The sequence below is a fragment of the Mustela nivalis genome, assembly GCF_964662115.1.
Source record: "Mustela nivalis genome assembly, chromosome: 8".
Taxonomy (NCBI): Eukaryota; Metazoa; Chordata; class Mammalia; order Carnivora; family Mustelidae; genus Mustela; species Mustela nivalis.
Genome location: NC_139027.1, coordinates 127,193,999 through 127,221,746, shown reverse-complemented (window position 1 = coordinate 127,221,746; position 27,748 = coordinate 127,193,999). Strand labels below are relative to the sequence as shown.

Genomic DNA, 27,748 nt, shown 5'->3' with positions numbered 1-27,748 from the left:
CTCACTGCATAATTGAACATTGACCTACACGCTTAAACCAGAGTGTGCATCAGCATCTCCTAGAGGGCTTGTTAAAATACATATTTCTGGGCCCTACACCAGAGTTTCTGATTCACCAGGTCTGGGCTGGGACTCAAGAATTTGCATTTCTTTTTTTTTTTTTTTTAAGATTTTATTTATTTATTTGACAGAGAGAGATCACAAGTAGGCAGAGAAGCAGGCAGAGAGAGAGGAGGAAGCAGGCTCCCTGCTGAGCAGAGAGCCCGATGCAGGGCTCGATTCCAGGACCCCGGGATCATGACCTGAGCTGAAGGCAGAGGCTTTAACCCACTGAGCCACCCAGGTGCCCCAAGAATTTGCATTTCTGACAAGCCCCCAGGCATTGCTGATGCTATTGGTCAAGGGACTACATTTTGAGAACCACTGATCTAGAATAATAATTACACTGGATTTACATACTTGAGTTTGATTTCTTACAACGCACCGGGTGCCTTCCTATCTCACCTTTTTAAATCCTTGCAGTACATCGGCAAAGGTAGATAGGATTTTGATGCTATAGTTGGATAAATGGAGACTCAGGGAAGGTAAGGAGCTCGCCCCAGGTGATGTGGTTAGTGTATGACAGACCTCCCACCTGCCTCCTGAGTCTGCCTGATTCCTCTGCAGAGGCAGAACTGGCTGTCAATCTGGGGACAGGACAGAAGGGGGTAACAGATCAGGGGGGTAACAGATCAGCTATGGGGAAAGGGGGTATTTGAGCACAGGATCCAGGCACACCTTGCCAGTTCTGTGTAGAGGAAAGAGCCTTGGGTCCCAGGCTATGTTACCTACTGGTATGGCTATTAAGCAAGGGGCCTTACCTCTTTCTGGTTCTCAGTCTCTCAGACACAAATATGAATTCATCTATTAAATAATTATTGAGTACCTGCTGCCATCTGCCAAACACCTAGAGGAGTCCAGTAAATAGGATGCCCTTCCTTAAATAGGATGTGAAGGGGAGCCACAGGTTAATCACATAGTCACAGAAATACAGCTGTTCTAAGAGTTCTGAGGAAAAGTCCAGGGAGCTCTCGGAGTCTGGGGTGGAGAGATCATAGGAGACTTCCTGAGTAAGGAACATTGAGCAAAGACCTGAAGAATGAGATGTTGCCAGACTTTGTGGAGGTGGGTTGGGGTGTTCCTATACATGTGCAAAGGCCCTGTGGTCAGAGCAGACATTGTGCATTTGAGCAACTGAAAGAAGAGCATAGTTATCAGCATAGTATTTGGGGAGGGGAGCATGAGGCTAGACTGGGAATTGGATCCCAGACCATCAGATCATGCAAAGCGTTGTGGGCTTTGTTCCCTGTTAGTAGTGTCCTGAACTGATTCATACCAGCTTGCAAGAACAGATTGTTAAATTTTCAGGAATTTTGTAAGCTAGTTGATGCCATGTTGGTAGCTTGAAATTAGTCATGGTGGGAGTATTTATACCACAGAAACCAGCAGACTGTACCGATCAGGGCCTTTTTTCCCTCCAGAGAGCTGTTTGCTAAACATTTAGCAACATACCACTGGTCTTTGTCCTAAAATGACAAGGAACAGATTGATTCCAGAGGGACGGTGTTTCTGTTCCCCTGGAGTTATGTTCGGCAGAGCTCTTTGGATCCTCATATCTTTGCAGCTATGTCTCCCCTCCCCTGCCACCGGCTTCCTCTTCCCCACAAGCCGGTTCTTGCCCACCTCCCACCTCAGCTGAGAGCCAGGTGGGGCCAGCCTCCTCTCCCCTCACCATGGACGAGTTTGCATCTCCTCTGTGTGACTCTTCTCAGCATCTCGTCTGGAATATCAAACGCGGAGTACCAAATTAGCTGTTTTTCAGGCTCGCAAAATGTAGATAGAGCATAATGAACGTTCTGGGCTGCTTGTAAATTACCTTGTATAAACTTCACGTTGCCCGCTGCCCCATCTTTCTCCATGTGCCTGTGGATAAACACAATTTTTTATCCTTCTAATTATATAAAGTTAGAAGAAGAAGGGGACACAGAATAATATTAGCATCTCCCAGAAGGAATAAATAAACCATGAGGACACCACTACTCCTCACAGGGCTGAATTCTGTGCTTTCAAGAATACTCACCATACACACCTCCTTGCCTCTGCAGAAGGTAGATTTACAGCTGGTACGGAAGGACAAGTGGGGAACACCCATTCCTAAGCATCTCAGCCCTGAGCCTCATGTCCAGCCCAGAACCACCATTTAGTAAGCACCTGCTGCATACCAGGTACTGTCCTAGTACCTTTTTTTTTTTTTAAGAGCAATCTTAGGTTTCAGAAGAAATGAGCAGAACGTACAGAGAGAGTCCCCATGGGCTGCCTGCCTCCCTCCCACATTCAAATCCCCCTGTTATGAATACCTGAATCCGTGTGATGCATTTGTTACAATTAATGAACCAATCTCGATCCATTATTATTCATTAAAGTCCATGGTTTAGAGTCTACTCTTTGTGTTGTGCAGTTCGGTGGGATTTTAAAAAAATGTACAGTGACATGTATCCTCCATGATAGTATCACACAGGATCATTTCAGGACCCTAAAACGTCCCCGCGTCCCTCCTGCTTATCCTGTCGCCAAGCCCCTGGCAGCCACTGCTTATTTACCATGTCCATAGTAGAGTGTCACAGAGCGGGAGTCACACAGACTCGCTTGTATGTTTCCTCCCTGTCTTTTCATGGCTTGATCATTCATCTCTAAATATCACTGAATGCTATTCCACTGTCTGGGTATACATTTGTCTATCCATTCATGTACTGAAGGACATCTTGGTTCCCCCCCCCCTAAGTTTTGGCAGTTGTGAGTGAAACTGCTATAAACATTTGTGTGCAAGTTTTTGTGTGGACATAAGTTTCCAACTCATTTGGGTAAATACCAAAGACAGCAATTGCTGGAATCATATGATAAGAGTATGTTTAGTTTAAAAAGAAACTGCCAAACTGTCTCCCAAAGTGGCTGTATCATTTCACATTCCTACCAGCAATGAACCGAGAGTTCCTGTTGCTCCATATTCTTGCCAGCATTTGGTGTGGTCACTGTTCTGGACTTGGGCCATTCTAGTAGGTGTTACAGAGATGTATCGTTGTTGTTTTAATTTGAATTCCCTAATGACATATGATGTCGAATATTTTTTACATACTTATTTGCCATCTGTGTATCTTTTTTGCCAAGGTGTTTATTCAGATCTTTCACCCGTTTTTTAAAATGGGGTTGTTTTCTTGTTGAATTTAAGTGTTCTTTGTATATTGTGGATACAAGTCCTTTAGCTGATATTCTGCAAAGATTTTCTCCCAGTCTGTGGCTTGTCTTTTCATTCTGTTAATACCCTGGCACTTTTCGTGCCTGTATTTTCTCATTTAATCCCCCCAACCCTCTGTAAGCTATATAGTATTGGCTCCTCTTTGATAAGCAACCCAAACTAAGGTCGATCAGTTGACTTACTAAGTGATAAGGCTAAGATTTGAACCCAGATCCTGACCCTCAGCTTCATACCCCACATGATGGATGTATCCCACTGGCTACTGGTTAGCCCTCTGGGAGTGAACCTTGGTCATTGCATAATAAAATAGCCTTTCACAGTCTTGGAAAAGTAGAGGTATCCTGTGTATGGATGCCTTGCAGAGCCCAGAATGGATATTTGCATCTAAGTGCCTTAAAACAGGGTTGAGTGCCTCTTGTAACCCAACCCCTGCCTACCTTCTTTCTCTCTCCTTCTGTTGCTATAATCCCCTCACACTGCTGTGTCCACAAGGCAGGAAATGGTTTTCTTTTTTTTTTTTTTAATATTTTATTTATTTATTTGTCAGAGAGAGAGAGTGAGCAAGAGCGAGCATAGGCAGACAGAGTGGAAGGCAGAGTCAGAGGGAGAAGCAGGCTCCCTGCGGAGCAAGGAGCCCGATGTGGGACTCGATCCCAGGAGCTGGGATCATGACCTGAGCCGAAGGCAGCTGCTGAACCAACTGAGCCACCCAGGCGTCCCAGGAAATGGTTTTCAGCTTCTCCAGTGTGCTTGCTTTTTCAAGAGCACTGTCTTCACTTTCTTTGTTCCCTCTGATGGAAGGACCCTTCCTCACTGTCTACTGGTTAAGTCTTAGCCCACTTTTAATTCCTCATTCCCATACTCTTCACAAAGCCCTCCTTTCTCCACTTCCTAGACCTTGAAGTTCTACTTCTGTGTATAGTCTGTCTCCCACACGAGATTCCTTAAGCATGAGTATCATTTTGACAGTACTTCCTTAGGCCATTCAACCAGCCTGCACATAGTAGGTTCTTTATGAATGGAAGAAGACATGATACTGACAAACACCATCATCTGGTGGGTAGAGGCCCCTTTCGTCTTTAAGAATATTTAACTTAAATAAGTTTGTTTCTTGTTGGTTTTTTAAATCCTTTTTGCTTTCAGATTTTAACTTTCATTTTATGTTAAATTGCCTCTCTACATTTTAAGCCAGAATCTCTGTTTCCAGTGCCGTTTCCAGGGGCAGTCATAACTCAATAAATAAAGGAGATTTTTGAATCAATAAGTCATTAGTGAGACCAATGAGTGAAAACACAATGTGTATTTTCACTTTCTGAAGGATTATCATTTTTGTAACCACTGGTGATGGGGCTCAACAGTGTCAGCTCAGAGTCAGGTGCTGGGCCTTGCCTGACTCCTTGCTCCTGGAGTGGGGTAGGAGGGGTCCCCCAGGAAGTCCTACTCCTGGGGGAGCTAGAGTACTGCAGGATCTGGGACCAATCATTTGCACAGACTCCAGGAGCAGTGCCTGCCAGATGCTAGAAGTCCAGGGAGAGCACCATGTGTGGATAGAGTCGGCGTTCAGGTTCGGATAGACCTGAGATAGAATCCCAGCTCCGCCATGAGCAGGCTGCATAACGTTGGGAACGTGCTTAACCTCCCCAAGCCCCTATTCCTTCATCTGTGAAATGGGAAGAAGGAACATACTATATCATCATGGTATCATTATATACTGTAGTAATCCGCAGAGCTATGTTGAGGAATAAATGATTGAGTGTCTACTCAATAAATGATTGAGTGTCTACTGATACTGGCCATGAACTCCATAAAGGTGAACTTCGGACTCCCAGCTTCACCCCCCACTCCCCCACCACCCCCAAAGAGATGAGTTAGACCTCCCACCTGCAACTCTCACCCATGAGGAGTAATAAAAGTGGCAATCCAGCGTATCTCTGTGTCTATCATAGTGCCTGGCACACGGTCAAGGACTAATTTTTGTGAACTAGTGTCTTGCCCAGTCTTGGGCCTGTTTATCTGTCCTCGGTTCCATTCCTTGCCTTCCCCTCTTCAATTGACCCCTGTGGGTTGCATTTTGTAGTCTCTTGCCAGCTGGTATTTGGCTGACTTTGGCCAAGGACATGCCCTGGTGGGAGATTGTAAGTCAGCGAAAGGAAGAAGCCAGGTACGTCTCCAGCTCCCACCACAGAGTGGGCCCAGCTCCACCTCTGATAGCCTTGCCCCAACATCTGCCCCACCGTTCCTGAGGGGGGTGGGTAACATCTCCTTGCTAGCACTGATCTCTGAGTTACACAGCCTCTCTCTGGCTTCTCAGCTCTTCCATCACTGGCTAACCAATTCTCTGGCATTAATCACCCCCGCCACGTACACTTTAAGCCATCTCCAACATCCCGCTTAGACCCCTCTTTGGAAGCAGGAGTTTCTGAGCTCAGAATTAGTTCCACGACGCACGGGCCATGTAGCCAGTCAGTCCTTGGGAGCCTCAGTGTCCTCATTTGTAACAGGACTATGCTGCTTGTCTCCCAGGCTCACTGCGAGAGTCCAAAGAAGTGATCCATTCGTATGCTCACTAAGGATTTGTAGAGCACCTGCTGCAAGTGGAGGCCCAGAGGATGAAACAGGGAACAAAGCGCTAATGGCCCTGTTCTCGGGGGCTCCCTGTTCGTAGTAATAGATGTGCCCCTTAAACTGCAGAGGGCTGCATATGTCATAGCAGGGTATGCTGGCCCAGCCTCCTGATCCCAGGGACACTCGCAGATGCTCTGAGCGCTCCAGCCCACTTTTGGGAACCCTAGCCCTGTCCTAGATTGGACAGCAGAAGCAGGGACATGTAGCGATGGGTGACAGGGACCCAGACAGCCAGCTGAGCCCCTCCTCCCTCCAGACGCAGCCAGGTTTTTCCGTTCATGTGCATCCTTGGCATGTCACCACGTGCCTTAATTAGTTGTAAAGAATTAGCCTGATTCTTCTGCACGAGGGCTTTTTTTCTTAATGGTGCTTATTTGATGTTATTTGGAGTAAACGTGCCATTGACTAAACCCTGCAAATCTTGTTTATGCCTGGATTGTGTCTGAAATGGCATTCTCCATAACATGTTTTCAGTTATTGATGACCCCTTTTATAATGACGGAGCCTGCTTCCCTTGAATGATTGTATTGATAACAATATGTGGCCAACAATCTATTTGCAACAATTCTCCAAGAGACAAAGGGAAAGCATTTGCGCACATGAAGAAAATAGGCTAATTTGCCATTTTTTCAGCAATAATGAAAACATGTTAGTTCGGATCTGACGCTTCTCGCCTCCTAAGTGTTCTGATCTCTCTCACGCTGTCGTGTGAAGAAGGTATTTCTGCTGCCCTTTTAATGACAAAATCACGAAGACTTAAAGAAGCAGGCGACTCACCCAGATGGTTCATGATGAGTACTAGAAGGGCAGGTGGAAAAAAGGGAAGGAGCATCCACAGTGCTTTCTAAGGCACAGCGACCTCCCTGAGCCTCAACGGCCTTATCTGTAAATGGGAATGATAGCAGGGTGGGACCAGGGGTCAAACGAGAGAAGGTATGGGAAGCAGCCCGATGCCCATACTACTGACGCACGGGAGCCTTGCAGGTGGGCAGTGCTGGCCCTCGCTGCAGCCCCTCACCGCCCGCCTCCTTGTTTTTTGCTATCTCTCTGCAGATGACCATTCCCGGGTGAGGCTGCTGGTGCTGGATGGAGATCCGCATTCCGACTACATCAACGCCAACTACATTGATGTGAGAGTCTCCCCAGGGCTGGGCGGTGGGACTCTGGGGTTGGTTGTAGAAGGCTTGAGACCCATGGCTGTCCCCCAGCCTCTCCCTCAACAAGGTGGCCCTCCTAGAACGTGTCCGGAGGGGTCCGGCCCCTCCCTGATTTATGTAATTAGCATAACCCGCATTGATTATCCGTCTGAAGCTGTATCCTCTTTGGAGCCGGCTGGAGTAGCCCGCTCCGTGGGGCCTCAGGACAGCTGTCTGTCTTGTTCCTTCACCCATTAATTCATTTGTACGTGTGTCTGTTTGTCCATCCATTCATTCATTCGAAGGCATAGCCATTTATGCAACACAAATTTAAAAGTGCCTGCTGTGTGCCAGATGCTTAGAACCATAAAACTTAGAGCACCATGGTCTCTACCCTTTAAAACCTGAGCAGGAAGATAAGCTATGCACATCAATAATTCCAGGGTAGACTGGAAAGTGGTAAGTGTCACTTGTTCAGATAAAATGCTGCAGGGATTCAGAGGTGGGGGGAAAAATCACTTTTTCCATCAGGAATGCAAAATGAGATATGAACCAAAGCTTCAAGCACAGGATGAATTTAAAGTATAAAGAGGGCAAAGATGGGGCCTCTAGTTAGAACAGCATAAGCGAAAATGTAGCAGCTGGAGCCAGAGCGTCTGTTAGTGGCTCAGGGTGAGCAGAGCTGAGACTATGTCATGGGGATAGTGGAAGGTTGGAGCTAGGTCATCGGTGGTTTTCCATCAAACTTAGAAAGCCGGGCTTGATTCTGTAGGCAAGAGAAAGCTGTTGGAAGTTTTGATCGTGGGAGGTGACCAGTGCAGAGCTGAGCTTTGGGATGATTTATCTATTGCCAAGGATAGTATAGATCCGAGGGAAGAGCGTCTGGGATTCAGACACCCAGTTAGGGAAGGGCATTGCTTCACCATGGAAGCGAGAGTTTGCAAAAGGGGAGCATGGCCGCCGGGGGTAGATGGAGGTCCTCTCATAGCCGGTGCAAGCCAAGCTTCTCAGGACCTCAGCTTGGAACCCAAAGGCCTTGACGAATGTCGGAGCTCCTCTTGGTCCCTCTGATGCCCACGTGTTTCTAGAGACAGGCTATGAAGTGGAGAGGTGTGCATTTGAATTCCCCCTAATCTAGGCCAATCCAGATGATTCATTGATTCGACAAATATTTATTGAGCCTGGTGTTAGTGATTTGTCTGTTTGCTCTCAGATCTATTTCTTGTCCTTCCAATGCTTTGCATTGCTTATCTAAGTATGTGTGCCATGGTGTGCCTGTGTCAGTGTGTGAGTGTGTGTGTGTGTGTGCGCGTGCATGGCAGGAAGGAGAGCAAGCTGACCCCTACAGAGAAGGCGCTGATGGGAGATTGGAAGGTGAAGGGAGCCTCCACCAGGCACCAGCTTCCACCAGAATTCCTGCCTCTGCCAGGCAAACCCAGCTCTGGGGTCTGGCAGCTTCTCTGTCTCCCGTCATCCACTAGTTCCAGGGGCCGTCACGGTCTCCTGCTGGTGCCAGTCTCTGTGTTGCCCCTCTGTTGCCTGGTTAGCATCTCAGCTCCTCTATCACCAATGTCACCAGCGCCCCATCGGAATTCCCTGCGTCTGAAACACCCAGAGTGGTTTCAAGTCCCCACCGAGACCCTGGCTTTACAGAGAGCCTAACTGTGGTCAGGACCTGGGGCTGGAGTTTCAGTGGAAGTCAAGGTCAGCACGGACTCTGTTCCCGTGGCCCTCCCAGGAAAGTTCACAGGGAGATGGCCAGTTCAGAGCAGCCCGTCTCGAGCCTGGACAAAGCAGTCTGAGTATCTGCCCATCATAGCTGCAGCCTCTCCTTTATGCATCTAGGATTCATTTCTCAAACACTGAGCAGGTCCTCCACTGTGTGCTGGAAATCCAAATCTGAAAAGGGACTCAGTCTGGTAAGGGAGTTGGGTAAGAAAAGAGACCCTCATAGAGCAGGGCCTGTGAAAACATTAAGGAAAACCAAAGCTTTGGTTGGGGTGGGGGTGGGTAGTCAAGGGAGCCTTCCTGGAGGAGGTGACACAGTGCTGCCTTAGCCAATGAGTAAGAGTTCAATGAAGGAGGATTGACAGTAACCTAAGATCACCTCTTGTGTTTCAACATTACTTTAACTAGGACTACAACCTCACAAAGCAAGTGCCATTACTACCCATTCCCAGGTGAGTTAGCTGAGGCTTTTGATTAATTATGTAACTTATCGAGGATCTCATATGCTAGGATGTGCCGGAGAAGGATGCAGGCATCTGATCAAGGGTCACTTCTCCAACGTATTCTGCTGGTTTAAATAGTAGCAGAGCGATGACAACAGCCAGTGGCTCTAAATGAGTCATGTTTGGACCCTGTGATGGGTGGTTTCAAAGGAGATGAGTTATGGAGACCACTCAGCAGCCCCCCAAGTTTGGTAATCATCCCCATTTTTTCAGAAAGGGAAGCTGAGGTTGAAGATGTTGCAAAGTTTGGGGAGTCTAGGTGACTCAGTCAGTTAAGCATCTGACTTTTTGATTTCAGCTCAGGCCATGATCTCAGAGTCATGAGATGAGCCCCATGTCAGCCTCTGTGCTGAGTGTGGAGCCCGCTTGGGCTTCTCTTTCTCCTTCTCCCTCTGTCGCTTTCCCCCATCCCTCTGTCTCTCTCTCCCTCTCCAGAAACAAAAACAAAAAAAAGTTTAAAGAGGTTACAGAGCTTTAGTAAGGCCATGGGCCTGGTCAGCAGCAGAACAAAACTAGGAACCAGACCAGATGAGTTCCCAGCACGGGGCCTTTCCTCCTGCTCTCCCCATCCACGCCCAGACAGCACCTTGCATTCCCACTCATAGTGGGGACTCAGCATGCAATTAACTAGCCTGAACAGAACTTCCTTCTGGTTTCCCCTTGAACTTGTCTACAGCTGAGTACTTGTGACAACCCCAAAGGCCCACATGGGGTCTGCCAGCCTGGGGTGCCGTAGATAGCATTTGTCATCTGAGTGGTAACCCTCCCACAAAAGTGACTTTTCTAGAAAGACTCTTCCCTAGATAAACAAAGTTGCGCGAACATCTGACTACAGTCAGAGCCAAGACGCACTTGGGTATGTTAGAGGCAACAAATGAAATTGCTTTAAATGCAGGTGAGTCTCTGTGATGTCAACACTGAAAACGCCTCCCATTCCCGCCAGGTTCTGGCATCATTACAGTGCATTCTGCAAGCCTTTAAGAATAAGAAACCAGGGGTTGAGGTTGCTCAAGGTTGCATGGCTAGAATCCAATTCTCTGTGCACTAAGCATACCCCACCACCTTTTCCCTCTTGGAAAGGTAGATTGTGCAGACAGGCCAGCCTCTGCTAGATGCTGTCTTCATAGGTGACACTGGCCTCTGCTGGATCTCAGTGATCAGAGTCATGAATTCAGCCGTTGCTGGGCCGGTTGAGTCCGGAACTTTCTGCTTACTAGCCTTATGATCTTATTTACTTGTTCTGATACCTGTAAGAGGGATAATAATGCTGCCCCGGCAGAATACGATAACAGATGTATCTGTCAGTCTCCCCTTAGGAAACAGGCTCACTCAAAGGGAGTAATGGGAGGCGGGGGCTTAACAAGGTAGGAACAGGGTTAAAGGAAACCAATAGGGTGGGGTGCAGTATCCCTGAGCTAAAAGGGGTGACCTCTGATAGAGAATCAGTGCCAACCTCAGCGGCCTGACGGGAACAGATCTAGAAGAACACACCCGCAGCCTCCCATGGCCTCTGAGCTTCTGCTTCTGCTCCCTCCTCATTGGCTGAACCCAACTGGAAACCAGCGGTCATAAAACCCCATGACGTAGTCCATACCGGTCAGCATCCAGCCCACAGCGCAGAGCAGAGTCTGGAAGGGACAGGCGGGAACATGGCGGGGAAGCATGTACCAAGTACAAGCACCTCCTCACACACTGTTACCAATATGGGGTGGGGTGAGGGGTGAGGAGTCCCATGAATTATGAACCTACCATGTTCTCCAGCAACCTTAAAATGCCTAGAGTCCTTTTGGGGATTCTTGGAAAGACACACCCTAGATAGCTCCCCAGGTCCTCACTCTTTTGGCCTGCTCTCCCCCACTGAAATCCTCCTGGACATTTGCTCTCCGAAGAGTTAACTGCCAGAGTCATTTGTCCCCAGTTGGATCTTGACGATCCATTACAACAACTCCATTTGGATAACGAGCTCGATGGGGCCAGCCCTGTCTGTGCCTTCAGAGGCCATGGTTCCGCTCCCGTCTGAACCATCCCGCCGGCGGGTTTGTTTGCACGCCCGAGAATGGATGGGCCACTTGAATCTGTTATAAATTACCAGTCTGGAAATAAATATCGTATCTGGGTCCCCAGTAAGTAACAGATGCAGGAGTTCAGAGTGAGATAAATGCGTTTTGGATGCAAGCCTCTTTCCCATTCCTCACAGACGGATGGAGGCAGGCCCGGCGCTGGTTTGCAGTCGATCTGTGTGCTGTGTAGGTGGGACTTCAACGAACTCAAAGTTCTTTTAAGGTTAGGAAGTTTTCTGCACCAGTTCTTGGCAAATCCCCAGTAAAGCCCCAGCCGAGCAGTACGTTTCCTTTTATCTCCATTGCTGAGGAATCGCATGGTTAGAACGTTTTCTCTTTGGGGACTCGATGGGGTCTTGGAGACCAGAGAGGGCCTTTGATGCCCATGCAGCATGCGGATGGGCACACGGCACACGTGCATGTGCGCATTTGAGATGTGTTTATCAGGGCTGACAGCCCAGGCAGACTTGTGGCCGCTGGGGACACAGGCACAGGCAAGCCGGACACAGCCTTGTCCTGCCGGTGTGCTCACTCCGCCGGTGAGACAGACAATGAGCATGTCCATAACCAAGGAACATTCTGCCCCTGAGTGATAAGTGCCCTGAAGAAAAGGAAACCAGAGAAATGTGAAAGGGGCCAACAGGGTGGTCGGCAGGGGGGCTCTCTGTGAAGTGACTGACAGCCGAGCAGAGGCCGGGCAGCAGGGAGGGAACAAGCTGCCCAGCTCACCGGGGCCAGATGCGGCCGGCCCAGGGAATGCCCTGTGCGAAGGCCTCTGCATGGAAACACGACTCCTGTGTCTCAAGAAGAGCGGGACAGCCAGTAAGCCAGGGCGAGAGCGGTAGGAACCGGGCATGCTCCTGGAGGAAGGGGACAGGAACGCCATTAAGAGTGTCCCAGCATCCCCTCTGAGACCCGCTGATGCAGACATGCCGTCCACCAGCCTTTGCTAAAGACTGCTCCCAGCTCTGCGTGTAGGGTCCACGGCCCAAGGGGACAAGAGGACAAAAGCCGTATTGCCGCTCATGTGCTCTGTGTGTTGGTTGGGCACACGTGGAAGCCTGCAGGACTGCTCGGGGAGGAAGGCTCATTTGAGGTGCGGTGCAGGGAAGCAGGGACATGGGGCTCATGGAAGGGCGTGGACAGTGACAGCTGCCAGTGAGGCTAGAGACAGATGATGAGTCCTGAGGTAGGACATTTGGGCACGATCATATAGATGGTGGGGGGCCACTGCAGGCTGTTTGGTAGGGAAATACCAGAATCCGATATGTACTGGAGAGTTCATTCTGGTCGGAAGCAGACGGGCAGGGGGACCAGACTGGAGGCAGGGAGGCCAGCAAGCTGTGGCTCGGGTCAGGAGGGACAAGGACCGCAAGTAGGAGTTGACGACTCAGGTGACAGAAGACGGTGGGCTTGAGAAACCACACCCTTCCACACTCTAGGGGACTATCTTCTGTTCCCAAACCTAATCAAGAGAACCCCCAGAGTCTAATTCTTCCTGTAAGCCTCGGAACCCCCGTCCATCTTTTTTGAAGGAACAAAGAGCTCTGGTCCCTCTCACCTCCCTTCTCACCTCTCAGGTCTCAGAGAGGGGCTCAATTTTCCATTAGAGGCAGAGCAGTGAGGAGGGATGGGCTTCCGATCGGACCATCACTCAGCGGTCAACACAGATGCTTAGTCATGGTAAGCAGCCCATGAATGTGTGCCAGACGACCAATAAAATAAATAACAAGAGAAAGTCATATATGCTAAATCTTGGACTCTAGCGCCTGGGGCATAGTGACTGCCATGGAATCTCAGTAGCAAGGCTACAGTGTAAGTCTGAGAACCTCATTTGAGGGTAAAAGATCAACGGAGGCACAAGGAGGTTAAGTGTTAGCTGCAAACCACACAGCTCCCAAGGGTCAGAGCTGGGATGCGAACCGAGGCCATCAGGTCCAGAGTGTGTGCACGGGACCCCCTCCAGCAGTACCTAATTTAGCTGTGTTCCCAGCCACTTGTTCATTGGACATTTGCTCTGAGTCTCACACTGTGTGAGGCCCTATAGACTTTTTTTTTTTTTAAACTTAGAGGAGGCAGTGTTTGTCCTCAAGAAGCTGATGACTTTGCTAAGAAGTTATCACACCAGGAGTTTAGGTGGGGCTGTTGATTCCTGGGGACTGTGGTTAATCTACCGGTTCTGGCCATGCCACCAGCCCTGGGTTGGTGCTGACAGTGAACTCAGGCATCTCTAGAATATGCCCAACAGTTGGAAAGTAGCTACTCAGTATTTATGGGGCGAGAGGAAGACTGAGCTGTAGAAATACGCCAGGGGCTCAAAAACGCGTCTTTGAATCAGAAAGTGGATCCGGGACTTGAAAGATGCCACATCTGTTTTACCATTAACCACACAGATGGCGATTCTGGCTCATTTCCTGAGTGAGAGGGCCTTGAGGCAGCTCATTTCCCCCTCCCCCTGCCCCTGACAGGACGGAAAGACTGATCACCAACACTGGAGACAAAAAGAGAGATTCATCAACCGTTCAGGCTTGTTTCCTGCTGAGATGGTTAACCCTAAAGCAAAGTGGATTTCGGGGCTGTCCGTGACCTCTCCACCAGCAGGATCCCTAACTAGCATCCGTAGTTTGAAAACGCATCCATCCGTCCATTCATTCATTCACTCATGTCTTCATTCTGTAAATACTATGTACCAAATGCAAATCGTTGTCCAAAACGTGAACTCTACCCAGTACGGTATAATTCCTCTCTGGAACTAGAAAGAGCATCTCCCATGGATTGCCCTACCCAGGCAAAAGAGAAGGATCTCTTCAACCTCTTCCCCAGTGATGAAGGTGATGGAGCACAGAGGGGCCCCACACCAGGGCACGGCAGGGCCTCCTGGGGCACCGAAATACATAGACATATCAGAAACTGGTCTCTGAACCAGAAAGTGGCTTTATCATCCTCTAGGTCACACCTGTGTGCCCCCCTCCCACCCCAGTGAGTGGGACTTCCAATTCCAAGCCCACCCTGTGGCACCGAGAGGCACTGTGGCATTCTTCCCAATTTTTTTTTTCCTAATCCTTACTAATGCCAGGGGCCAACAATGCAATGGTTTTCTTCTGTCAAGTGCCCTACAGAGACTCCCATGGTGTTCTGCACACAGTTAGGACCCAGGAGAGACTTTTTGATGGTTTGTGTCCCACAGGAACCCCAAAATTCCTTCTCTGCCTTTCTGGGTGCATGGGCATAGGTAACGGCCACCCAGTTTTGCTTCTAAGGCAAGCCTATATGGGCCCCTCCCAGGTAACTATTACGATGGCTAACTCATTGAGTGATTTAATAAGAGTTTTCCATGTGTTACCTGATTTCATCTTTGCCACTTCTCTGGGAAGTGTCTGATGCTCTTCTCATTTTGCCTGTGAGGGAAGCATGTCTTGGAAAGGATACCTATTACTATTGTGGTGTTTGCGAGCTTTGACTGGAGGCCCTTCCCTCTGCTTCTCTCCTGTCATCCAGGGATATCATCGACCTCGGCACTACATTGCAACGCAGGGTAAGTGCCCTCCTGTCCCTCAAAGCTGTCCTTGCCCTTCACTGGAAGAGAGGAATGGGCTGCTGCCAGCCAAGAAGTCACACAGGCGTAGGGCCGGAGAGCCTCCAGGGGTGTCTGGAAGCATCCATTTGTTTGGGAAGGAAAGAGGGGACAAATTCAGCTCTAGGCAGAGGGATATGAGTAAGAGATGAAGGAGGTACAGCTGAGAAATGGTCACAGGCAGGGCAGACCCGAAGCCTCGGCCTCAGGAATGTGCCCCAGGAATCCACCATCGAGAGCTAAGGCTGATGGTGCCTGATCTCCTGGACAAGTGTGCGCCTAGAAGAGAGAAGTACTCAGCCGTTCTGGAAAACAACTTTGACCGTACATGATCAGAGGCTTCAAAATGATCCTACCTCTCAGACCCTTTAGGGAAGAAATCCTGTGGATCATTAGCTAGGTGGGCAGTCACATATACAGAGATACTCGTCACAGTGTTATCTGCAATAGGAAAAAAGTGAAAAATCTTAAATGCCCAACAGTTGGTAGCTTGTTTAAAGTATGATACTTCCGGGGCGCCTGGGTGGCTCAATGGATCAAAGTATGATACTTCCGTATTATAGAAAATTACGCAGTGAACATGTACCATGCTTGGTAAGAATTTTTAAGAGCATGAAAAATGTATATAATAATGCCTATAATAATTTACTTATTACAGCAAATGCATATGTATAAATACATACACACATACCTATATGCATATATACACACACACATAAACATACATATACGGGAAAAGGCTATTGAGATTTTTATATCAAACACCTATATTTCTTTTGTAATTGTAAAAGGGATGAAGGCCCAGGACATTGAAAGAGAAATTTCCAAGGAAATTGCTTCGGACTCTCAGATCCTATCTCCCTCTCCTTGTCCATTACTTTTCCCTCCCTCCTGTTGGGGCTCCAGGGGAATGAATGCTCCCTGTGTTTGTCAAGCTCAAAATCAGGCCTGTCCTGCCTGCACTGTGAACGTCCAGCTCCTGGCAGCTTTTTGTCCTCCTCCCTGCCCCCTGAAACCCCAATTTCCTCCCTGACTCTCATTGAGGTCCTAGAGCCCAGTTCTTAATGAAAACTGCCTTAAGCTCTATTATTAACCCATAATATAGTCCCTATAAGGTGATAGATGGGGGAAAATGGGGCTGGGGGACAGCCCCTGAGCAGGACAGAGGAGGGAAGAGGAAAGGCTGTGGGTGTTTCCATGGGTGCTGCAGACCATGCTAGTTTGGAATGCCGCTTTGCTTTTCTGCTCCGGCCCCGGTCTCAGCGACGTGGGTGTCCCAGCGGGGATCATCTGGCCTCGCTCTCGCTCGCCTATGCAGAGCCTGGATGGACCACCCAGGAGGGACAGCCTCCTGGCTGCCTCCTTGCACTTGTGGTCTTTGACCCTGTCACCTTCTCTGTCCTCAGGTCCGATGCAGGAGACTGTCAAGGACTTTTGGAGAATGATCTGGCAGGAGAACTCGGCCAGCATCGTCATGGTCACGAACCTCGTGGAAGTGGGCAGGGTAAGCCCCTCCCGCAGTTACCTGGACAGAGGTTGCTGGCCCTGTCCTCCTGAGCATCTCTCTGTTCTGTGCCTTACGGCACGTGCCCCTGCTCAACACGCCCCTCGCCACAACCCGCGTGGGAGAAATCCTCAGCCCTGCTTCCCATTCGGGGAATACGGCCTTGCCCTCCAAGTCATCCTTTTCTCCATCCTCGCTCGGTTGATGACGTCATCTCATACCCTTTGGGGCAACGAAAGCCATCAGACATGAACGCTCATCTTCACACCACAAAGCCACAATCCCACTTGCATCTATGACCGTCTTCTCATTCTTCCCCTCTGTTATCAGGGTGAACCATAAAAAAAGGGCCGTTTTTGTTGACCCAAATGGTAGACTGTCTGCTGTTCCTAAAGGCTCAGCCTCCTGCGACGGAGGAAGTGACTCTAGCCCCTTCAAAGGCGATCCCAGTGCCTCGAGTCACAGATTCTATGCAAGCATTTTCTCATTTCCCCTGTCACTCGAAAAGCAACTCTTTTTCTCATTGCTTGATTCGTCCCCCGAACATACAAAACATCCTGAGCACCTTCCCCACGAAAATACAAAACAGGCCAACAAAAAGGATTCTCTTGTCCCTGCTTTTCTGCCCAGACTTTGAAGACACACACAGGCTCTGTTTCTCCACCCGCGTTCTCTTCTCCCTTCTCCATGCCATCCACAGTGAGACGGTCGGTATCACCAGCATCCTTCATGTTGACGAATTCAACCACCACTTCTTTCTTCTCATTGAACTCAGTCTCTCAGAGCATCCGACCTTTTGCTTCCCTTACCTCTAACACCTTGATAGCCCTCAGGGTTCAGGCCTTGGTCTCCTGCTCTGCTCTATCTCGACTCCCTCCTACATTGTCCTTAGCTAATCCTAGGGCTTGGAGATGGGACTGCTATGCCTGGCTTGCTTTCGCTCACTTGGTAAACTGCGGTTATGTGGGTGGGTGGGCTGTTGGGTTGAAAGGCAGGGTGCACAACACCAGAAGAAAAGAGGGCTTCTCTACTTAGCATAGGCACTAACCGGAGAGTGGCCAGGTAAGTTTTTGTTTTGGCGAAGGACCAGATAACCCGTTAAAATAAAGAGTCCTGGCCTCCAAGATCATGGGAGAGAGAATCTGGGCTGTCTTCATAATCAGGAGAGGGCTGTGAACATCTCGTGGCCTCAAAGGGTTCTGGGGCCAGCAGAGACTTTATCCTTGAGCCCTCTCTCACTTTGTCCCATCCCCAGCTTTACAGATGAGGAAACAGCCCCAGAGGGGCTGGAGCACCTTACCCCTTAGTCCTCTAGCCAGAGCCCAGCCATGATCTCTGACTCTTAACTCTCCTGATAGTATCCTGGCCCCTCCACTCACCACTGCTCCCCAAGGACCCAGACCCGGAGAGCAGCTACCACAGACAAAAAGGCCCGGCTAGGATTTAAGAATTCAGAAGCAAACTCCACCCTGTTCTATAAAATGTCCCATCTTGGAGACAGATTCCCTCGATCATGAATCTAATTTGGATCTGGGGAGGCAACAGGGGAGCAGCCTCTTGACGAAACTCCTGCTGGGAGCCAACCACTGTGCCTGACGCTCCCTATGCATTTTTTTCATTTTGACTCTGACCATTGCACGGGGCCATGTTTCTGGTAATTATCCGGGTGGCCTGGCTTTGCATCCCGGCTCCATCCCTTCCCGACCCTGGACAGCTTTCTTAGCCTCCCGAGGCTTCTGCTTCCTCATCCGTAAAACAGGGTGATAATCATGTCTGTAAAGGTCGTAGTGATAAGCGATTAAAATAATACATGGAAGGAATTCGTAGCACACTCAGCAAGCGGTGTGGGATGCGGCGAGCTGTGAGTGAGTGTTAGCTGCCCCAGGAATAGTTCAGTGGAGCCTCAGAGAGATTTCAGCACTTTTTGGAAGCTGCCAGCTGTTAGAACCCAGCAATGCATCCTTTTGCCTGCCAAGCCTGTTGCGCTATACCAGCGTTTCCCTAAGTGGGTTCCATGGGATGCTAGTCTGCAGGATGCCTAGTGAGAAGAGGGTTCCATGGTTAAATACGTTTGGGAAATGCTCTGCACTTTTTGCCCCTCTCGGAGAGTTGAAAACACTTTAGCGTTAGCACGGTCAACGAGCTGAGGAGTCTTGTAGCAGAGCGGCCTGTTTAACTTTGTTTAATCCAGCATTTCCCAAACTCATTTGACCACAAAACCTTTTTTTGTTTGTTTGTTTTTTTTGTTTCTTGTTTTCTTTTTTTTTTCTTTACCTAACACCTATTAGCACCCAGCGGAACACACTGTGGGAAATGCCACTCTAGGCCGCGCGGCGTCCCCCGGAATGGTAATGCTTTTGTTCTTTTTAGGGGAAAACAGTGATCTCTTTTTCCTCCCGCGGAGTGTGACCTAGAGTCCAGTGTGGGACTGGCTTGTCGCTGGCATCTGCACCCACCACCCGGGCAGGGAGCCTTTGTGCAGACGCTTCCCTTTGGGTCCCGCTCCTTGCATCCGTCTCCCAGCGGAGAGCCTTTCTCCTTCCAGCCCCCGGTTACCACCTCTGGATGTTAATGACCCTCTCCCCACCCCCTCCGCTTCCCACCTGTGATTTCTCATCTCTGTTCCGCTGATGCTGCCCCCCCCCCCGCCCCACCTGATCTAGCAGAAAGAGGGCTCAGCCAGAGGTAGGACACCGGCCCGGTGACCTGGGACCAGGTGCCGGACCTCCCAACTCGAGCTTTGTTTCCGTCTGTAAATGGGGTGACACCACCTGCCTATCTCACCTCAATTGATTTGCTCACCTAGTGTGATAATGGACTTGGAGATTTTAAGGAGCTCTGCCGAAGAAGGTACTACCATTATTCCTAACGGCTCCAGTTCCTTTGGGAGAGGGCGTGGCCCTGTGCGGTTTGCCAGTCCCTGGCGAGCTGACAGCCCCTTGGACCGAAATTCCACCCAAATCGCCCTCGGGTTTATCGGAACAGGAAGGCCGGACGAGGCGGCTGCTTGCGCTCAGCCATACACTCATCCGTCCTTGTCTCTGTCCTTCCCTGCAGGTGAAGTGTGTGCGATACTGGCCGGATGACACGGAGGTCTACGGGGACATTAAAGTCAGCCTGATTGAGACTGAGCCCCTGGCCGAGTACGTCATACGCACCTTCACCGTCCAAAAGGTAAGCTTCCCAGCAGCTGCCCACCCTGTGTCTGCCACCAGGGACAGATCAGCAATTGAGTTGATGTGGATCCTGTTCCAGAGGCTGCCCCCCTCTAGCAGGAGTGACAAACAGAATTCAGCAGGCAAACAAATGGACTAAATGCCATATGGTGATAAAAGCTGTGGAAGAAACCTGCCACGAGTGAAGACAAGATGAGGTGGTCAGAGGGGGCTTCCTGGAGGAGGAGGCATTCAGGCAGCCAAAGGAGAATGAGAAAGTCAGCTGAGGGAAGAACAGGAGGAACCCTTTGCCAGGCAGAAAGAAACAAACACACAGAGTCACAGGGAAAGAAGATTTCCATGTGTTCCAGGCCTATGGTTTTCAACTGGTGGTGATTTTGACCCCCGGGGGATGTTTAGTGATGTCTAGGGACATTTTTAGTTCTCAAAGCTGAGGAAGGAGGGGTGCTGCTGGCATCTGTGGATGGAGGCCAGCAATGCTGATGAACACCCCACAATGCTCAAGAAACCCAGCCCCCAGCAACAGAGGATTATCTAGCCCCAAATGTCCATGACGTCAGGATTGAGAAGTGCTGGTCTAGACATTGAAAGGAAGCTGGGCTGGCAGAAGCTTGATAAGCAGGAACAAGATAGCAAATAAGATTTATCATTTAATTCCTTTTATGATATCACTAACATTTATTGAACAATTACTAAAGCAGGTGCTTTTCTAAGTGCTTTGCGTACATGACGTCATTGAATCCAACAACCTCTTGAGAAAGGTACTATTATTACTCCCCGCCCCTTTTTTTGTACTCCCATCTTATAGGGGAAGAAAATTAGGCACAGAACATGTGTGTCATTTGTCCCACATTGCCCAGCTGCAAGCTGGCTAAACCACATTCCCACCTCAACCCCTGACTTGAAGCTCAATGCCCCTTCCACTTACTCTATACTTGCCATTTTCTGGAAGCATCCACACTGATGGACCAAGTAGCCACAGAGCCAGCAATGCAGAAGCACTGGGGATTCACTGCTCTGAGAGCTGTGCTGTTGGGATTCAGACAAGTCCCTGGGAGGACCAAAGCAGGCACATACTCGGGACAGCAAGTGCACGCATGGTTGATACGGGCACACTACCCCTGGCAGCCTCCCTGCCGTGGCACCCCCACCCCTGCCCCAAGCCTCATGCTTTTAAAGGCTTGTGTCTGCAGACTCAGTCGAAGAGCCAGGAGCAAAGGGCTCTTCTCCATGACAACAGGTACACCAATGTGGCCTTAGATCAGGTTCCTTGGAAGCAGAGCCTGAGACAAGGATTTGGGTACAGATGGTGTATCCAGGGACCACTCTCAAGAGAAACTTACAGGAGAGAGAGAGGAGGGAGAAGAGGAAGGACCTGGGCAAGGACAGAGTCTTCAGCAGAGTCTAACCTAGGCCTGATCCGCAGGGGCTGCCAGAGTAGGACCTGCACCCCAGATGTGGCCCCCTTGCTTCCATCTGCCTACTGACTGTGGACCAGCCACTGAGAGGTCACCTGCAGTGCAAGTCAGATCCTGTGGGCTGAGGGCACTTCTCCAGAAAAGGGGACTCACTCTCAGCCAGCCCTCCTACAGCAGAGGCCCGGGGAGGCAGACCCCCAAGGAGGATCTGGCATAGATGCAGTTAGTGCAGGGAGTGAGATGAGTAGTGGGGACAGAGGAGCCCATCCTGGGCTCCACATTTGAGCAGGGAGGCCTCAGAGAACCACAGGCAGGTGCTCAGCAAACACTGCCCAGGTTCTTAGCTCAAAATCGGTTCCTGAGCTAGGGACCCAGAAATAGTAGACAGAAAGTGGTGTCTGCCCTTGAAGAGAGCATAGTCCCACGAGGGAGGGAGGAGCCCTGATCCACGACTTCAGTGGAGGTGGTAAGGGCTGGAAAAGGGCTTCCCTGGGCTGAGTTGACCTGGAGAATGGAAAAAATCCCTGAGTGTTGCTGAAGCTGTTTCTTCTCCATCAGTTTCTGGGTCGGAGCCTCCATCTGGGCCTTTGTTCACTCCCGCCTGGACTCCTGCCCCAGCCTCCTATGGGGCTCTCTGCCTCCACTCTTACTCCATTTTAGTTTGGGTTTCTGGGAAGCTGAGCCTGTGGCAGGGCTTTGGGTGTGCTTGCTGAAGGAGGAGCTCTGAGAAGGGCGGGGTGGGGGGGGCAGGCGGGGCAGGGCAGGGCAGTGGAAGGAGCCAAGCCAGGAAGTGCTCTCAGCTGGAGACCTAACTAAGGCATCTGGTTCCACGGGAGCTCTGGGGCAGGAGCCCCCCACCCCCCGACTTGATCCTGCCTTGAGGCAAAAGGGTCCTCTGTTTCTCTGTTAAGGCCACCCAACATCCTAGTTTGCCAGGACCCTCCTGGCTTTAGTAGGAAAAGTCCCATGTCCCAGGAAACCTCAGTCCTGGGCAGACTCACCAGGTCAGCTGGTCACTCTGCTGTCCTGTCAGCCCCTGAATGCCAGCTGCCCACCCCCACCCCCAAGAGAAGGGGCTCCTGGTTGGCTGAGCAATTCTCTGAAGAAGGGGGGAGCTGTGGGTGTCCGCAGCCAAGACTCAGGAGCTGGAGATGGGGGTCCTGGCCCAGGAATGGGGCTCTGGGAGGGTGCCATCAGTGCCTCCTGCACTGCCCCCCAACATTCCCACTCCACTCCAGGCTCCACATAGCCCCCAACACAGCCCTCCCAAAATGCAAGTGTGATGATGCACTTCCCCTTCCGGGCAACCTCCCCAGATCCTCAGTGAGACCCTGTGTGGGATCCAAGGCCTCCCAGCAACAGGCACCCGCTCAGCCTTCCACCCACAGTCCCTCTGTCCACCCTTGCCAGTCTTCCACTTCCCCCCGGGGGTGCCCTGTTTGTGATTCTGTGCGTGTGCCGTGCTAAGTCCTATCCCTGTGACGTTACCTGGGCTGCCTCTCTGCCTGGGAGTCCTGCCATCTCTTTGATGGGGCAACACTTAGGCCTTGGTTTCTCATAGTGACTAGGAGTGCAGACTGTGGGGTCCAAGAGCCAGGGTCCAGACTGGATTACAACTTATGAGTTGTGTGTCCTGGTTGTGTTCCTTAACCTGGCTTAGCCTCGATTTCCTCATCTATAAAACAGAGACAACATATGGACTGGTATGAGGATTAATGAGTTAGTACACCAAAATGTTCAGAAGAGTAATAGGCCTGCAGTCTGTGCTTAATAAATGTTAGCTACTGTTTTCACTATTAATGTACTTCAAGACTCAGGGCATGCATCACCTCCTCCAGGAAACCTTCTCTGATTTCTCCATCCCCAGCTGGGGTTACCTGATGCTCCTTTAAGCACTTCAACAGGTTATCCACTTAGGAGCCTGCCTCTCCAGCTAGACCATGAGTCGCACCAGGGACAGGGACTGTGGCTTTTATTTCCGCCTTCACAGTGCCTAACACAAGGCTTGGCACAGATAACCCTCGGTGAATCTTCCTTAACTGAAAGAATGATCAAACACTCTTCCTGTTCGGTTCTCTCTGCATATCTGCAGGAGAGTACAAGGTAGGAGAAAGTAGGTAAGGGCACTGCATAAGCACAGGCCCCGAGGTGACACCTGACTACGGACTGGGCAGAGAAGCGCCCTTAGCCTGCGGGGTGTTACTGAAGAGTGATAGGAGGGGAAGGGGAAGGGACCAGAGCCCCAGGCCCCACTGCCCCCATCAGTCAGAGACGCTCTGCTTTTATTTGTTCCCTGCCTTATGATTCTAACTAAGAATCTAACGAATAGAGGAGCCTGACACTTTTTTTTTAAAACTCGAAAGCCATGAAGACAGTGAGGGTCACAGATCCCAGTCACTGAAAGGCCTCGTGTTCCACTGGAAATGACTTGTACTTGGTGTTTAAAACCAACCTTTCTCTGAGTCTGTTCTGCTGAATAGAAGGCCCATGACACCCTTGTCAAAAGGACAAACACTGTGGGTGTGTTATAATGCCCCCTTGGGGATGCAGAGTGTACACCAGTCCACTGAAGGCTCTGAGAAGTCCTGCAGCAAAGCCACTACCTCTACATTATCTACTTCTGTGGCTCCCAGACCCAGCAGATTACAGAAGTCACCCTTTGTGGCAACCTTTGCTCACCTGGCAGGATCTTGTCCTCCCCCATGGCAGGGAGGCTGGCTCTGGCCCCTCCAAGGCTGGCTCTGCCCCTCCATGTGGCAGCCATGCACCCCCTGGGTGCTGGGCGGGCATATGGGGGTGGCAGCTGGAGGAACAGAGGCCCCTTCTCTCCTCAGAAAGGCTACCACGAGATCCGGGAGCTCCGCCTCTTCCACTTCACCAGCTGGCCCGACCATGGTGTCCCCTGCTATGCCACCGGCCTCCTGGGCTTCGTGCGCCAGGTCAAGTTCCTGAACCCCCCTGAGGCCGGGCCCATAGTGGTCCACTGCAGGTAAGCACTGGGCTCCAGCTCCAAACAATGCTGCTTCTGTGGTGTTGCTGTCAGTGAGGGAGATACATTCTTGCCACCGGCCTTTCTGTCCCCAAGCCCAGCCCAGATCTCAGGGTTGGCTGACAATAATGACAACAACAAAGTAATAGTAACAGTACCAGTGAGTATCATGACTGTTACTCTGAAATACTAAAGCCCCCTGGGGATGTGAGCTCACACTGACAGGGTCCGTTACATGTGCACTTTGCCCACCCCTCATGCAGCCTGGAGGGGTGGGCGCTAGCTTCCTTCCCATTCTACAGATGAGAACATTGAGGTGCCAAGAAGGTGGACCATTTGCTCGGGTCACGCAGGTGTAGGCCAGTGGCGCCGGGAGTGGACAGGTTTTTGTCCAGAGGCTTGCCCTCAGCTGCGTGCCACAGCAGCGGGGAGCCTCCGTGGAAGCGTGCAGCTCTTCAGTTCTGTTATTTTAAAAATCCATTGCTGGCCTGCAGGGTCCTTAACAGAGAATAAATGGACAGCGCCAGGCTTCACCTTATTATGGAGAAGAGGTATTTCCAGCTCTGACCTAGAAAGTCGCATGGGGAGTGACTGGCGTGTCTTCCAGTCCTCCTAAATGGAGATGAAGTGTCATGTTAAGGTCATTAAAATTGGACCAGACCTGAAGGCCAGCTGGCCCACATACTCCTGCCTCCCTCTTCCAGTGTGACCTTGGGCCCAGGCCACCTTTTCAGACCCTGCACGTTCTTGACTTCAGCCTGCCCTGATGGTGTCCATCTCGGTCAAGGTCCCAAGTGAAGCCAAGGAGAGACTCCACAAACCCGGGCATCTCAGGGCCGACCTCTTGTCGCTCAACATCTGTGTACCCTCCCCACATGAGCGGGTGGGAATTAGAGACCCCGTTTCACCGATGAGGTCACTGAGGGTTGGCAGGTGACAGTCACCAGCAGCCATGGGCTCTCTAAGCCTTTTGCATGTATCCTCTGTTTTACGGCTCATGACAGTTCAAGGACAGTAGAATGTTAGCCCCCCAAGTCCCGTGTCCAAGAGGGCAGCCAGAGCAGGGGTAAGGGAGGAATGGAGATGATTTATCAGCCTCTCCTTGCGTGACAGCCCTGTCTTTCCTCCAGAGCCAGCCAGCCCAACACGATGAGCATAGTGGTCTCCACTCCCGGGGCCATTCTGAAGATGAAATGTGCTGGCTGACCTATACGCAGTGCCTAGGAGAAGTCCTGACAGCTCACGGCACTTAAAAATACTTCCAGTCTCTGCCTCTAATACTTGTCCACTGCCCCAGACTGTTCATTCTTCAGAGCGGAAACCATGTCTGCTTATCTTTGGATCCCCACTCCTCATCCCAGCATCCAGTGCTTACTGGAGGCTCCATAAATGTCTGTTGAATAGAAGTGGCTACATTTACTGAGAAATTGCAACATCCGTAGGCATAGGGCTAGGTAATTTACATGCACCCATGCTTTTTCAGCATCATTTCGTGCAATGTACATGTACTGGGCTATCGTAGCGACAGGATGGGTCTGTTTATTATTATCAGCCTTGTTTCATGGTGGTGGTTATTGAAAGCCAGAAAGGTCAAGTCATTTACCCAAGGTCACACAGCTAGTAAGTGGTTGAGCTAGGATTGGGTGCCAGGGGTCTGACCCCAAGTATGATGAGCTACGCTGCTGTGTGAGGCTGGAATACAGCTCAGGTCGTCAGAAGCCAGCAGGGAGGCAGGTTGGATGTGTGAGGCTTACAGCCACCGGGCAGGTTGTTCACTGGTGGTGGATACAAGATTCAAAACCAGGTCAGGCTGCTAGTTTTCCCTAACACAGGTGGAGGAGGAGGCTTCAGGAAGAGGCAGATGAGTGGCGGTTTGTGCCCCCTCCTAGACCCTGAGGCCTACTTGCTGCATCCCTTCTGGGGGCGTCTGGACTGGGGTGTGGAAATGTATAAATACAAGTCAAACTTCACCACTTTAAACCATGAAATTTTACTAAGAACCAAGACTGCTTCCCATGGGTTTGTTTTCCAGATCATTGTGGGACTGTTACCCAGTCCCTACTGGCCTGTCCTGCTGGGTTTATGGTCAGCCAGTCCTGCTCTCTTCCTGCTTCATCGCTTGTTTCCCTAGGGGAAGCAAGATGTGAAAGCACAGCCAGCCCGGGCCTCCTTGCTAACTTGGCCTTCGCTTCCTAAATTACGTGCACTTAAGGCCAGTGTTCTGTTTGTCTCTGGTTCAGAGCCATGCCTGGAACCCAGCACAGATCGGGGAAAGGCTGGTCATGGTCCATGGGTCATGCTGAGTTCTTTTGCTATTTTGTACTTGGCCTGAGATCTTCCTAAAGGAAGCCACCAGTGATTAGAATTGAGCATGTATCAGAATCAGAGTATGTCTACCAGACAAGGGCCTTGGGGCTGTCACCTATTCTAGTTGAAGACTGCTCCTGGCTCACATTCCTGGGAAAGCAGGTGCCCCCGGAGCCAAACCTGGGGCTTGCCACGTGGGACCTCGGATTCACTCTGCCTTTGGGCCCACTCAGAGGATCCGCCTTCCCACCACCTCCCTTCTGTTCCCGCATCTCTCCTTCCTTGCTTCCATCTGTCAGCCTGCTTGCTGACAAAGGGAAAAAGACAGAAGGGGGAGTGAGGAAGACATGTTTATTAGGCATCTCCAGCATGCCAGGCACCATGCCTTGTACGATATAGAGCGGTGAGCTTCACCCACTGGAGGAGGAAACAGCGTGTGGATGTGTTGTCAAAGCATGCATTTTGTGCTATGACTGTTACTGTATCTAAGAGCACAGATCCAAGAGCCAGATGGCTGGGGTGAAAGTCCTACCTCCACAACGTGCCAGCTCTGTGACCTTGAGCAAGGTCAGCTCTCTGCGCCTCGCTTTTCTCACCTGTAAAATGGGGTGAGAAACCTCCCAATGCCCTCACAAGGGAGTTAATAGGCAACATTTATAAAAGCACTTAGAACAATGTCTGGCACTTTGTAAGCATTAAATAAGTCCTTGCTAAATGAGGACAACAAAAGTAAGCAGGTTCTGTTAAAACAGCCCCCATGGCAAGCATTGCTCTCCCATTTTACAGAAGAGAGTGCAGAGGCTTTAAGTTCACTCACTTGCTCAGGGTCTCACGGCAGCACTGGGATTCAGACTGTTGTATCTGACCTCTGCAGCCTGCTGCCCCTCTACAGGGTTCTTGGGGCAGGGCTGAGTGGTTGGTGGAGGCAGGGAGGGCCCGCCTCCCTACGCCCTCCCTACTCCCCCCCCCCCCCCGCCCTGAGGTCTCTAACAGACACTGTCCTCTCTTCCAGTGCTGGAGCCGGGAGGACCGGCTGCTTCATCGCCATCGACACCATGCTCGACATGGCAGAGAACGAGGGGGTAGTGGACATCTTCAACTGTGTGCGTGAGCTCCGGGCCCAGAGGGTCAACCTGGTACAGACGGAGGTGAGTCCTGGGGGACTGAGCAGGCCCGCGAGCTGCAGCCCTGGCCCAGGAGAAGCAGGGTAGAACAGACACCCATGAGTGGGGACATCCTATAGAGAGAGACATGGGGGTGAGAGAAGTAGAGAGAGGGCATACCTGACTTGCTACGCTGGGACCACAGGAGAAGCTAGGACACAGATGCTGACCCTGGGGTCCCACAGTGCAAGCACTTGCATCAGTGGGGGTGAGTTCCCCAGCTCTGAGGGCATCCAAGCTGGGACCGAATGGCAACTTTCAAGGATTCTTTGA

The 27,748-nt window shown here is 50.7% G+C and overlaps 2 protein-coding genes across 17 annotated transcripts in view; one reads left to right on the top strand and one right to left on the bottom strand.

Annotated features, from left to right (window-relative positions):
• LOC309871534 (uncharacterized protein) overlaps nucleotides 1-27,748 on the bottom strand; it is a 218,480-nt gene that overhangs the window by 44,638 nt on the left and 146,094 nt on the right. The window contains exon 8 of the mRNA XM_082744674.1: nucleotides 1,916-1,962. Coding sequence (XP_082600800.1) covers nucleotides 1,916-1,962 — 47 coding nt within the window. The remainder of the gene's footprint in view (nucleotides 1-1,915; nucleotides 1,963-27,748) is intronic.
• Nucleotides 1-27,748, top strand: part of PTPRT (protein tyrosine phosphatase receptor type T) — a 1,049,177-nt gene that overhangs the window by 974,055 nt on the left and 47,374 nt on the right. For 11 of the 16 annotated variants that reach the window (XM_082744638.1, XM_082744637.1, XM_082744651.1 and 8 more), the window contains 7 exons: nucleotides 6,971-7,047; nucleotides 14,843-14,879; nucleotides 16,325-16,422; nucleotides 18,711-18,770; nucleotides 19,480-19,596; nucleotides 23,851-24,005; nucleotides 27,325-27,460. In XM_082744638.1, the coding sequence (XP_082600764.1) occupies nucleotides 6,971-7,047; nucleotides 14,843-14,879; nucleotides 16,325-16,422; nucleotides 18,711-18,770; nucleotides 19,480-19,596; nucleotides 23,851-24,005; nucleotides 27,325-27,460 (680 nt within the window). The remainder of the gene's footprint in view (nucleotides 1-6,970; nucleotides 7,048-14,842; nucleotides 14,880-16,324; nucleotides 16,423-18,710; nucleotides 18,771-19,479; nucleotides 19,597-23,850; nucleotides 24,006-27,324; nucleotides 27,461-27,748) is intronic. The other 5 variants (XM_082744652.1, XM_082744642.1, XM_082744641.1 and 2 more) reach the window with 1 other exon arrangement.